At 39.0% G+C, this 12,201-nt stretch overlaps 1 protein-coding gene across 4 annotated transcripts in view; it reads left to right on the plus strand.

The window, feature by feature from the left end:
* pik3r3b (phosphoinositide-3-kinase, regulatory subunit 3b (gamma)) overlaps positions 1 to 10,395 on the plus strand; it is a 197,161-nt gene extending 186,766 nt beyond the window's left edge. For all 4 annotated transcript variants that reach the window (XM_067374821.1, XM_067374822.1, XM_067374823.1 and 1 more), the window contains 9 exons: positions 119 to 230; positions 2,627 to 2,725; positions 2,821 to 3,001; positions 3,536 to 3,661; positions 3,883 to 4,025; positions 4,108 to 4,284; positions 4,367 to 4,441; positions 4,543 to 4,713; positions 5,437 to 10,395. In XM_067374821.1, coding sequence (XP_067230922.1) covers positions 119 to 230; positions 2,627 to 2,725; positions 2,821 to 3,001; positions 3,536 to 3,661; positions 3,883 to 4,025; positions 4,108 to 4,284; positions 4,367 to 4,441; positions 4,543 to 4,713; positions 5,437 to 5,638 — 1,286 coding nt within the window. In that variant the 3' untranslated portion in view covers positions 5,639 to 10,395. The remainder of the gene's footprint in view (positions 1 to 118; positions 231 to 2,626; positions 2,726 to 2,820; positions 3,002 to 3,535; positions 3,662 to 3,882; positions 4,026 to 4,107; positions 4,285 to 4,366; positions 4,442 to 4,542; positions 4,714 to 5,436) is intronic.
* Positions 10,396 to 12,201: the final 1,806 nt, after the last annotated feature.

Consider the following 12,201-nt stretch of genomic DNA (forward strand, 5'->3'; position numbering starts at 1 on the left):
TCTAAGGAGATTAGGTTTTCATCTGTAACGTCAGAACTTTTTGATCTATTTCTTATCTTAAGGCTTGATTATGAGGTCAGAAGATTTTCCACTAAAATAAATCTCATTTCTTTTGCAGCTCTTCCTCCCAAGCCAACAAAACCCATGACACCAGTAAACGGCAACGGTGTGAAAGAAGCCGCCAGTGGCTCATTGCAAGAAGCAGAATGGTACTGGGGAGACATATCAAGGTAAGATTCACTTGACACACTAGACTTCATTTATCACTATGGATTGGATTTCTGTCTGTTCTTCTATGAAAATCTTTCCACCTGCCAGTTAGCTCATAGTGTGACACTGTCCTCATCACATGTTGAACACGTATGGCAGTGTGCACGTCAGGTCATAGTTGGCCTGTATAGTCATGAGTTTGCATGCAGATCAGATGAAAATCTCTCTGGGTTCTCAGGATGTTTCTTGCTCCTTGGGAGATGTCAGATCCATGTTTTCCATTCCCTCCACCTGATGGCTTCCATGTCGGTAGCCTAAGGAGGAGTTCCACACGCAGCTCTGGCGTGTCATGTTGCTCATTCAGCAGTCCACGCTCTGCTGCCGGATCTCTAACAAGGCCACAGTGCACTGCTCTGCAAACTTTTTCTGTTCTTTTCTTTTATGTGAGCTGGTGAACTTATTTTGATCCTCTCTCCTTCTTTTGGCTCACTTATCCTGGAGGCATGTACGCTTTGCCGCAGCTGTACAAAAGCAAAAAGCCAATGAAATGGGGGAGAGATGCAGGGAGAGTTGAAAAAAGAGAGGGGTGGTTTAGATGCCATTACTTAAGGGGAGGGATAGAAGAGCCCAAATCTCCAAAATGTCTAGCGGTCTGGCCAGTTTCCAACACAACCCATAAAACTCTCAGGTTTTAGCAGATTAGTCTGCTGCTTAGTGACCAGCTTTAGACTCGTTTGATGTTGGGCGAGTAGAAATTCTGCAGAGATGCTCACGAGCTCACTGATCTCTGAAGCCCTGCTATCCTTTAACTCAAACAGTCCCTTCCCAGATAAACTAGAGCTGCTTTTAGCTTCACCTCAAATCCGTCCTCAGTGCTTTACTAGTTTACAAATCAAAGAATAGTCACTACAGACATCAAATTTCAAATGTGGACAACCATTATGATACATTGAATAATGTGTCAAAATCCTGTTATACTACACGGCTATACTAGTATTTGGTTAAAGCAGGTGTTGTTTTTTATCCTATAAAATGTTCTTTACTGGAACATAACAATTTCTGTGCTGTGGTTGCATGTTGGAAGATTTGACTTATGACCGATCACATTTAGAACTACTGGCCATGCGGTTTCAGTTGAGTACGTAGTAATGGTTCTCAGTCATGTTAATCATCAGCAAACCTGTTTTGGTTTTGTTTTCTTCTTTGTTTGAGTTTAAGGTCAACATGAAAATAACATTGACTCTATTTATAATATGCACTATTTTCTTCCTGATCTTATTGTGAACAATTCATCTGTGCATGTTAATCCAAAGATGTTTGTCATAATAATAGCTTAATCATAGGTGTTTATCAAAAGTAAAGCTGCATAACATGGTGGAAAAAGCCATAATTTTGTTGAATTAGAGTGTCAAATATAACTGTGCTTTGCCCAGCACATCTAATTCATTGTCCAAGTATCTCCTCCATTTAGCTGGGGGTTTTTTTAATGCAAAAAGGTTCTCCACTTAACATTGACATCACTGCTGCTTGCTCATCATGCGCGCGACATCATTGGTGCACGGTCGCTTCTCTGCTTCTCTACTTTTTTCGTTGAAGATCTTGTTTCATTTAAATGTCACATGACAGAAGTGAAATTGCTTGTGAATGTCATTTGTTGACTGTTGATCTGATTGCTAAAATTATTGAAAGCTTCTCTAATCCAAACATGTTACTAAAATAGGGCACCTCCCCTTAACAGTGAACTTGCTGATACACTGCAGCCTAAAAATGTACCTGATTCCCACAGCTCCTAGTGCAGGAGGTTAGAGATGACTCCTCCCCCAGAAAGATGGGAGCATTGCTTAGTCAAAGACTCCTTACCTCAGCAGCCCAAACTAGGCTAAATATACCCCCTCCTGAGAGCCAGGGTCAGCTGAGCTCCAGCATGACTAGGCTGTTGGCTGTCAGGAGAATGGGAGGAGGGCTGAAAGTCGAGGGGTGTGACATTCCTCCCAGATGGACTAAAATAGAGAAGGGGGCAAAAAAGCAGAAAAGTCTTTGAAGCCTGACAGCTCCTCCGCTGGTCGTCTGGAGGCACTTTTAAAGCGGCAGACTGTCTGATTTCAAGACAAGAGCTAGAGGCATCAGTGTACATGTGGGGGCGTGCAGGACTGGGTCAACAGTTAAACCATTCAAAGATGTCTCACTCTCTCCCAGACGGCTGAAGCAGACAGCATGGTCACAGACCAGTGCCTTTGCCCTCTGCCAGACCAAATACAGCCAGGCAAAGAGAAATGACTTTTTTTGTGTGTGTTTGAGTCAGCGCTTTCAGAGATTGAACTTATTTTAGCTGTAATTACTAATGACCAAGAGCAAGATTTGATGTGTGTAGTATTTGCACCACTCACTCTTTTCTTTCTCCAACTTTTCTGTGCAGGGAAGAGGTGAACGACAAACTGAGAGACATGCCCGATGGTACTTTCCTTGTACGGGACGCCTCAACCAAGATGCAGGGAGATTACACGCTAACGTTAAGGTAACTCAGAATATTCTTTTGAAGAAAGCTTCTTCAAAATGTCTCATTTGGTCTTTATTGATCCGTGGTCCAACGCAATCCCTTTTTCCCTGCAGGAAAGGTGGAAACAATAAGCTAATAAAGATCTACCACCGAGATGGGAAGTATGGTTTCTCAGACCCGCTCACGTTCAGTTCAGTGGTGGAGCTCATCAGTCACTATAGGCATGAGTCACTGGCCCAGTACAACACCAAACTGGACGTTAAGCTCATGTATCCGGTCTCCCGCTTCCAGCAGGTAAATGGGTTTAGGTTGTGGGCGGGGGTATCATATTTACAGCCTCTCTGCCTTTAGCTCTTTGTCCTCCCACCTCACCCTCCCTCACTCTGGCCCTAAAGAGCATGTTTGCTGAATGAATTGTGCAGCTTGTTGTGAGTGAAACTGCCTAGGCAGCAGGATGCTTTTGGCATGAAATATTACTTTGTTTATTGCCACAGCAGTGCACCTCCTAAATAATTGCACACATCCACAATGTCGAAAGGCCATCCAGGCATTTATTTGTTTCCCTCCTCCCTCGCCCTCCCAGTATCTTTCTCAGACACACAGGTGCTCATTATTTAGGGGGTTCCACAAATGTAAGCCCTCGAGAGGCACTTACAGATTCCAAGATTTTTATTAATGATTCCTGGAAGAAAATTCCTGAAAAATAGCTTTCACTTTGTAAGCAAAACCTACAGTATGTTGCTGCGAGTAGTCCTTTTTTCCCCCACCACACTTTTCTCCGCTCAGCAATTCATATCAATAACAATGCTTTTACTCTCGCTCTCTCAGGATCAGCTGGTGAAAGAGGACAACATTGATGCAGTGGGAAGGAAACTCCAGGAATATCACAATCAATATCAGGAGAAGAGTAAAGAATATGACAGACTCTATGAGGAGCACACAAAAACCTCACAGGTAAGCCTCTTAGAACATCGTTATCTGATCGATAGACAACCGACCTATTTGCTGCAGCACTACACGCCACACGTGCAACGTGGACACAATTTAGTCCAATGCAGAAGCCCATTGACCAATTAACCAGGTCTATTAAGAGGCACAGCCCTTTTGAGGTTACATCACATATATTGATTTTTTTTTTTTTTTTTTTTTTTTTTTTTTTTTTCATTTGATTGCAGGAGATCCAGATGAAACGTACTGCAATAGAGGCCTTCAACGAGACCATTAAAATCTTTGAAGAACAATGTCACACACAGGAACGCTACAGTAAAGAATACATTGAGAGATTCCGCAGAGAGGGCAACGACAAAGAGATTGAGAGGTACGCAAAGTCTACAATTAAGAGTGCTCCGGTCGGCAGCCTTGATCTATGGGTTTACAAACTGTTCTTGTTTCTTTCTCAGGATCATGATGAACTACGAGAAGCTCAAATCCCGTTTAGGCGAAATTCACGACAGTAAGACCCGGCTTGAACAGGACCTGAAAACGCAGGCTCTGGACAACAGGGAGACAGACAAGAAAATGAACAGCTTAAAGCCAGATCTAATTCAGCTCAGAAAGATTAGAGATCAGTACCTTGTGTAAGAAACCTTCCTTTTGTCATGATTATTGTTATGTTTGAGTGGACATAATATAACTCTCCATTGCTTATTTCTCATGCAGTTGGCTCAATCATAAAGGTGTTCGACAGAAACGAATAAACGATTGGCTGGGGATCAAAAACGAGAACACGGATGAGTAAGTTAAATCATCACGTGTTACTTTAAAATTGAGATCACAGGTTTAATAAATGACTGGCTCCAGTACAGCATCTAACACATTTTCTCTCGTAATAACAGCACCTATTTCGTCAGTGAGGAGGATGAGAATCTGCCACATTACGATGAGAAGAGCTGGTTTGTAGGGGACCTGAACCGAACACAGGCGGAGGACTTGCTACACGGCAAACCTGACGGAGCCTTCCTTATCCGCGAGAGCAGCAAGAAGGGCTGTTATGCCTGCTCTGTTGTGTAAGTATCTTAAGATGAAGTAAACACTGTGAAGTGGGAGTTATGGCAATGAAACAGGAGAAACCTGATTTAATCATGCATCTACAAAATGTGATCTTACCTCCATGTCAGTATTTTATCGTGTCATATTTGAGTTTAGTTTATTCTACTCACTAAAATGGCATATAGTTTTAGAAGAAAATAATGTTTTAGTTTACTATAATATACAACATGATAAACTTGCATTAAACTGTAAGTTTTAACATTTTTTAAAGTCTATAAAGTTTGTTTTCTTTGTGCCTCCACGTACCTGTCACATTAAGTTATTTAAAAGTCTGTTCAGCTTATTCTTTTAGGCTACTTTGTTGGACCTAGACCTAGTGACCTAGAGGTTGTCGTGCATGTGTTAAAATCTGGTCTCCTATTTTTGTTCTCTGTCCCCAATAATTTCCCATCTCATCTCGACTGTTTCTACCAATAAAAAGTTGGCATAAATAAAATTAGATCTATTTTTCTCAGTCTTAACATTTATTAAGGCTGTACCTTTTCCCAGTTATGCAATACACAACATATCAATCTATTGATCCCATTTGATTGTTCTGCAAGGCTGAATCAGTCACCTTTAGAGTGTTATTAACTTTACTTGTTATTGAACAATCGGATTGCCTTTTATCGTTGTCTGAGGTCAGATTCTGGTTCAGAATCACCTTGATAATAAATCATCTCTCATGTTTCTGTCTGTAGTGTGGATGGCGAGGTGAAGCACTGCGTCATCTACAGCACACCCCGCGGCTACGGTTTCGCAGAGCCCTACAACTTGTACAGCACTCTGAAAGACTTGGTCCTGCACTACCACCAGACCTCACTGGTCCAGCACAACGACTCACTCAACGTGCGGCTGGCGTACCCAGTGTATGCACAGATGCCCTCAGGCCCCCGGAGATGAAGACTCGCCCCCCAAAAATAAACTCTCTAGACTCATGGGAGGGTGTTCTGAACAACCACAACAAAAAAACATGCTAACAAAAAAAAAAAAGAAACACTTGCTGCAACACACACGTCAGCCACCTTGGAGTTATATATTTTTACAAGAACAATTTGGAGGGCATTCTTTCTAAAGACTGCTTGATTTGCACAAGGAAGTTTTAAATGTTTGTGAATGTGAAGAAAAAAAAAAAAAAAAAAAAGGCAGAAGGAAGCAGAGGAGGCGAGTTTCAGGTGACCTGCGCTGCTACCTAAACTCCAGCTGGGACTTTTTTTTTTTTTTACATGCTCCATTTTAGCTTTTAGCTTTTTTCTTCTATCTTCCTGCCTCTTCTTTTTTTTTCTCACATCCTTCCATTTTTCTTTCAGCGTTTTGTTTTGTTTTGTTTTGTATTGTCTTTGCATACTTGTTGACTAAATGTAAGGCAGGAAAAAATATTTTGTTTGTTTAAATTTCTCCATCTCTGTCTCTCTATGTTTAAAAAAGGCAAAAACTATGTAGCAAACAGACGACTAACACTTTCCAGAGTGTTCTCACAGTGACTGCTGCTGAACGAGGGATTGTGGGATGGTTTGGGAGGGCACAAGTGAAAATGTTGTAGTCTTAAAAAAAAAAGCTTGTTTTAACACTAACCTTAGAGGTTTTTTTTTTTTTTTTTTTTTTTTTTCTCGTTTTCTGTTTGGCTGGATTAAAAAACTGTCCTTTCTGAGCAGTTAGGATTGTTACAGTTCAGTGCAGAGACCAAAGTTGGCATGGGGAGGACCTTTTTTTTTTGTAAATTTGGCTATTAAGTGGAAAGATACGCAATACACATTGTTTGCAAACTACACAAAATTGATTGCTTCTGTGTCCTGTGAATGGAAGCTCTTTAAGAACCAAAATCGCATGCACAGACACAGTCGACATAAAGCACTTATATAGAAATATGACCGCTGCACGTTTGTATACCAAATTTGAAAGAACAATTATTCATGTGTGGTTTTTAACTAATGTGGCATCTTAATACTTAATGTCTGAGAACAATTGGATTTGTGTAACTGTCAGACATATGTTCAAAAAAAAAGTAAGCGGGAGCAGCATTAGAGCAGATGTGCTTTAGTACGTAACTTGAAAAAAAGTGCAATCCAGCTTTTGATGGTAGAGAAGTGGTCTGTCAGAGAGATACACAAACTGCTCTCAGTTGCATCAAAAAGCGATAATCACTTGAACCTTTTGAAGAATTTCCTTTAAAAAAAAAAATCCCCTTTATTGCCTAGTGCTTCTTTTTTTTTAGCAGGTTGACTTGTTCTGTATCAGAAAAGAGAAAGTACACTTTTCATTGTTTGGCTGCCTGTTGGTTTTAATGTCGCACAATAAAACCTTTATGAAAATATATTCACAGCTATATGCACAATATTCACTGTTGGTACGTCAGTTATGTCACTTCCTGTTTCTTGTTGGGCTTCTGGCATGCAGATGTCCAGTTGAGGATTCACATTGTTATTTTTCTTTTGCTCTCACAGTTTCCCCCTTTTTAAAATTTGGTTGTATGTTGCAAGAGCTACAGCAGACTGTTACAGTTTTACAGACCATTGACCAGACCAGACAGCCAGTGGAATTCACCCTGAAACCACCCAACTCACCCCTCAAATCACAGCATGCTACATTTAAAAAAATAAGCAGTATATAGTGGAAACTGAATTCAACTGAATGACATTATTTGTCAAAATACTCTCATGGCTTTTTGTAACTGGTTTGCGGCAAATTGTACAAATTCATATGTTATATTTTCTAATGAGACCAAGTTGTTATTCAATTATAAAGTATTCACTGTGTTATTTGAGAAGGAAAACCAGGTGAAGTCTTCTGGTTGATGGTTAGAGGGTGATTTTGATGATGATGGACCCAAACAGAAAGAGCATTCAGACAGATCAGCTGTTGAGATAAACTTGCAAACTACAGTCCTAATGAAAACCACATGCAGACAGGGCAACCGATGGAGGTTTTTACCATCCGATATTCATTTCAGTTGCTCTTCCTTTTGCCGTTGCAAGGTTTTTTGGGGGGGGTTGATTGGGTGTTTTTGGCAGGACTCAGTGTTCTTGTCTGCTCTACCATCGCTGTGACACGACCTGAACTCGTTCACCTTTCAGAATGCTAGCTTTAGCAGATCAGCTGCTTGATTTTTGGTTCTGTGTGTGTGGTTGTTTACCAGTACATCTTTGCAGCTTTGGTGTTGCCATCTTTTCTATGGAAAGTTTTGGGGTACTGTTTTCTATAGCGTAGGTCCAGCTTTATTCTCCAAATTTTTTTGATTCATGTTTTTTGTTGTTTGTCTGTTTGTTCGTTTGTTTGTTTGAAGCTGGGCCCCTGAGGGGGCCCCTGTCTATTACTTGAACTCTTGCATCACTCACCATTGAATGTCTTTTAATAATACATAGATACATTTATTAAAACACAGGAAATCCCTTTTATGGCATGAGTGGATTGAGTATAAAACGTGAGAACATTTACTCTTTAAGACTGGAACTCATCTTGTGTGTTGAAAGTAAAGGGGTTTATTTATGTTCGCAGAGCTCAAATATGACTGATTATTGGAGTCCAGTATAGCACACAATATATTTGAAAGTATTAGTTATTTACTAGACTGGTCACAAGCTTATTTTATGTTAGACAATTCACGCCATGTTCGTACATGACATTGATTGAAGAAAAAAAATGTTTTAGTCACCTTTTATTTTCTATTTTTATTAGTGTTTTCCCAGGCATTGAGACCAAAGATTTAAGTTTGGTTTGTTTTATTTTCTTGCATAGTACTAGTTTTGAAGAGATGCATAATCTTGTTCCCTTGTATTTCAATTGCCTTGCTTCCATGCAAACTTAATTTTGTCTTAGTTTTTGGTTTGCTATCGCTAGCCCCTCAATTGTCTGGTAAAATAACAATGTTTTTATTACTGTCCATATATTTAAGGCTTCACTGTGGATTGGCTGGGGGTGCATTTTTGCCATTTAAAAACTGATGACAATTTGTTTACTGAAATTAAATGTACTTTTGTTAAGTCTCAAAGTGAACAGATTGGCCTAAAGCTTGCACTCATTATTTGTAAAAGGTATACTTTTGTGTGTGTGTGTGTGTGCCATCATAGTTTTTCCTTGTCATTAACTTGTCTGTTAGGTCACTAAACCACCTTTAAAGTCACCAAAATCAAGTGTTTCTATGCCTCTTTTATTTACAGTAGACTCCAGCTGGAGTCATTGTTGCTTTTTCTTTCTGTTTTGTAAAATTCATTTAAAGAAAATAGACAACCCTATACCATAGAAATGTATGGTATTTTGAGAGCGAAAAAAAAAAAAAGTGATTGTCATTCAATTCAGGGCATAAAGCAGAGGGGTTTGTTGGCTTTCTTTGTTCCTATACTATAGAAAGCAAGAAATATTCTGTTTTTCTTTTTCCTTCCGGAAGTTTTCAGGGACTTGAAAAGCATTGCATTGGGAAATCGTATGAGAGACATTTACTAGAGTGCTTTTTTTGTATTGAAGTGGGAATGGGGGAAGCTCAGACATTAGAACAAGCTGACAAAATCAACAGTGCATTGCTTCAAAAGCTCAGAGGGTTTAGACATGAACCAAAACAACCTTATTTGACTCATAACTGCTTGAGTTTTCAGTTAGACTCGATACAAAGCAGGTGTTATGACTAGAAGAGCTGGCTATGTTTTTTTTTCTGGACTGTTAACTAGCACTGGCTATTGCCCTCCTGTGCAGTTCTGCAAAGTTTTATTTGCAGTCAGGTTTGAATATGTTGTGATTCTCATTGGGAGTCTTTTGTGTTCTTACCACAGCTGTCCCACCATGATATCCAGCACATTTCTTATAAAAAAGAAATAACAAAGATTTTCACAAAAAAGAAAAAGAAAAAAAAAAAACACTCTCCTTCCCACTTTGACATACGTAAAACCCAGCATGCTTCTTTGGTACTCTTGACTGTTGTTTTGTGTAAAAAAAAAAAAAACAAACAAACAAAAAAAAGATGTGGAACAAAAACTTAATTGTCTGTTTATGGTGTAGTCGAATATAAATTTTAATATAGCTTATGAGAAAAGACTGCTTTTTCAGCTGACATAAGTTGGAGCCCTTTGTTGCAGTGACTAAAAGCAAAATGATGTTCACAAAAACTGAGACAGAGGAGCTGAAGCAATAGACAACAGCGTGTTCAGTACCGTTTGCACAACCTGTACCGACTCAGTAACGTATAAACGCATCTCATCGATACCTTTTAAACTAATATGCTTTCTTTACGTCACACTCATTTTGTCTTATTGACCGAATATACACTTTCTTCTGCATAAATCTAAATATTTCCTTAACACCAGCAGTGTTTTCATCTCTGGATTTTTATAGACACAGCTTGAGCAATAAGCCATGGGCCTTCGATGTCCTAGTAACATACTGCAATGAAAATAAACGTTGCTCCAGCTCCGGTTGATATATCCTTCTGTAACAAGTGTTTCATGTCTTATTCAGACAAGTTATAGCACAAAAGGACATGAGACACTGTTAACTATTATAGATGTCAGAAATCCTCTCTCTCAGTGTTTGAATGTCATTGTTGCTTCAGACTTATCGGTTTTCTTCAGTTACGGTTTCCACCAGAAAGCATTTTCTTGTATCTGTTTCAATGGTTTGTATTGGTTGTAGACTCTCCATTTGTTATGAGGTGAACTCATGTATATACTCAATGGAACTCCACAATATTCAGTTCTCTTGCAGAATAAAGAAAATATTTTGTTCAAAATCTCTTATATCTGTGTATTTTTCTAGTTTGTGGGATCAGCAGGTTCTTTTTATTGGTTATAGCCTATAGTGGTAATAGTAATCATATGTATTTTATCATTATTTATCATTTTAAATATGTGGAAATTACTTAAACTCTCTTAGTTTTAAGGCTGCACATTTGCTACCTAAATTGTTAAAACAAGCTATAAAAATGAAAAAAAGTTAATGTATCAAGAAACTATTTAAGCTACAGTAAATATTAAACATGTTCAGAAGTATTAATTTACATTTGGTGAAACCTTTTTTTCTCACAACATTAAACAAATCCAAATCTTCAAACTAAATTCACAAAACCACAGACTCTTCTGGCTAAAGCTTCCAGATCATACACATACACACAGCCAGTCAATATATAAACACTACAGATTATTCTACATCAAAAAATGGAGAACACAGCATCCAGAGCATGTAGTTACAGAAAAATGAAGTATGTTGTATACAGTTAAAGGATTATTTCACTTTCAAATGAAAATTAGCCCAAGCTTTACTCACCCTCAAGCCATCCTAGGTGTATATGACTTTCTTCTTTCTGATGAACACAATCATAGAAATATTAATAAATATCCTGACGCATTCAAGCTTTATAATGGCAGAATGCATTACCAAACAAGTATGAGTTGAAGAATGTCTCTATCAACATCCATCCATCATAAACATATTCCACACGGATGCGGGTGGTTAATAAAGGTCTTCTGAAGCAAAGATATGCGTTTGTGTAAAAAAAAGAAAAAAAGTTGGGACACTGTACAAATTGTGAATAAAAAAAGGAATGCAATAATTTACAAATCTCATAAGCTTATATTTTATTCACAATATAATATACTGTAACATATCATATGTTGAAAGTGAAACATTTTGAAATGTCATACCAAATATTGGCTCATTTTGGATTTCAGGAGAGCTACACATTCCAAAAAAGTTGGGACAGGTAGCAATAAGAGGCCGGAAAAGTTAAATGTACATATAAGGAAAAGCTGGAGGACCAATTTGCAACTTATTAGGTCAATTGGCAACATGATTGGGTATAAAAAGAGCCTCTCAGAGTGGCAGTGTCTCTCAGAACTCAAGGTGGGCAGAGGATCACCAATTCCCCCAATGCTGAGGCGAAAAATAGCGGAGCAATATCAGAAAGGAGTTTCTCAGAGAAAAATTGCAAAGAGTTAGAAGTTATCATCATCTACAGTGCATAATATCATCCAAAGATTCAGAGAATCTGGAACAATCTCCGTGTGTAAGGGTCAAGGACGGAAAACCATACTGGATGCCTGTGATCTTCGGGCCCTTAGACGGCACTGCATCACATACAGGAATGCTACTGTAATGGAAATCACAACATTGGCTCAGGAATACTGACTGATTGTCGGTGAACACAATCTACCGTGCCATTCACCGTTGCCGGCTAAAACTCTATAGGTCAAAAAGAAGCCATATCTAAACATGATCCAGAAGCGCAGGTGTTTTCTCTGGGCCAAGGCTCATTTAAAATGGACTGTGGCAAAGTGGAAAACTATTCTGTGGTCAGACGAATCAAAATTTGAAGTTCTTTTTGGAAAACTGGGACGCCATGTCATCCGGACTAAAGAGGACAAGGACAACCCAAGTTGTTATCAGGGCTCAGTTCAGAAGCCTGCATGTCTGATGGTATGGGGTTGCATGAGTGCGTGTGGCATGGGCAGCTTACACATCTGGAAAGGCACCATCAATGCTGA

The sequence above is a fragment of the Chanodichthys erythropterus genome, chromosome 21 (assembly GCF_024489055.1).
Source record: "Chanodichthys erythropterus isolate Z2021 chromosome 21, ASM2448905v1, whole genome shotgun sequence".
Lineage (NCBI taxonomy): Eukaryota > Metazoa > Chordata > Actinopteri > Cypriniformes > Xenocyprididae > Chanodichthys > Chanodichthys erythropterus.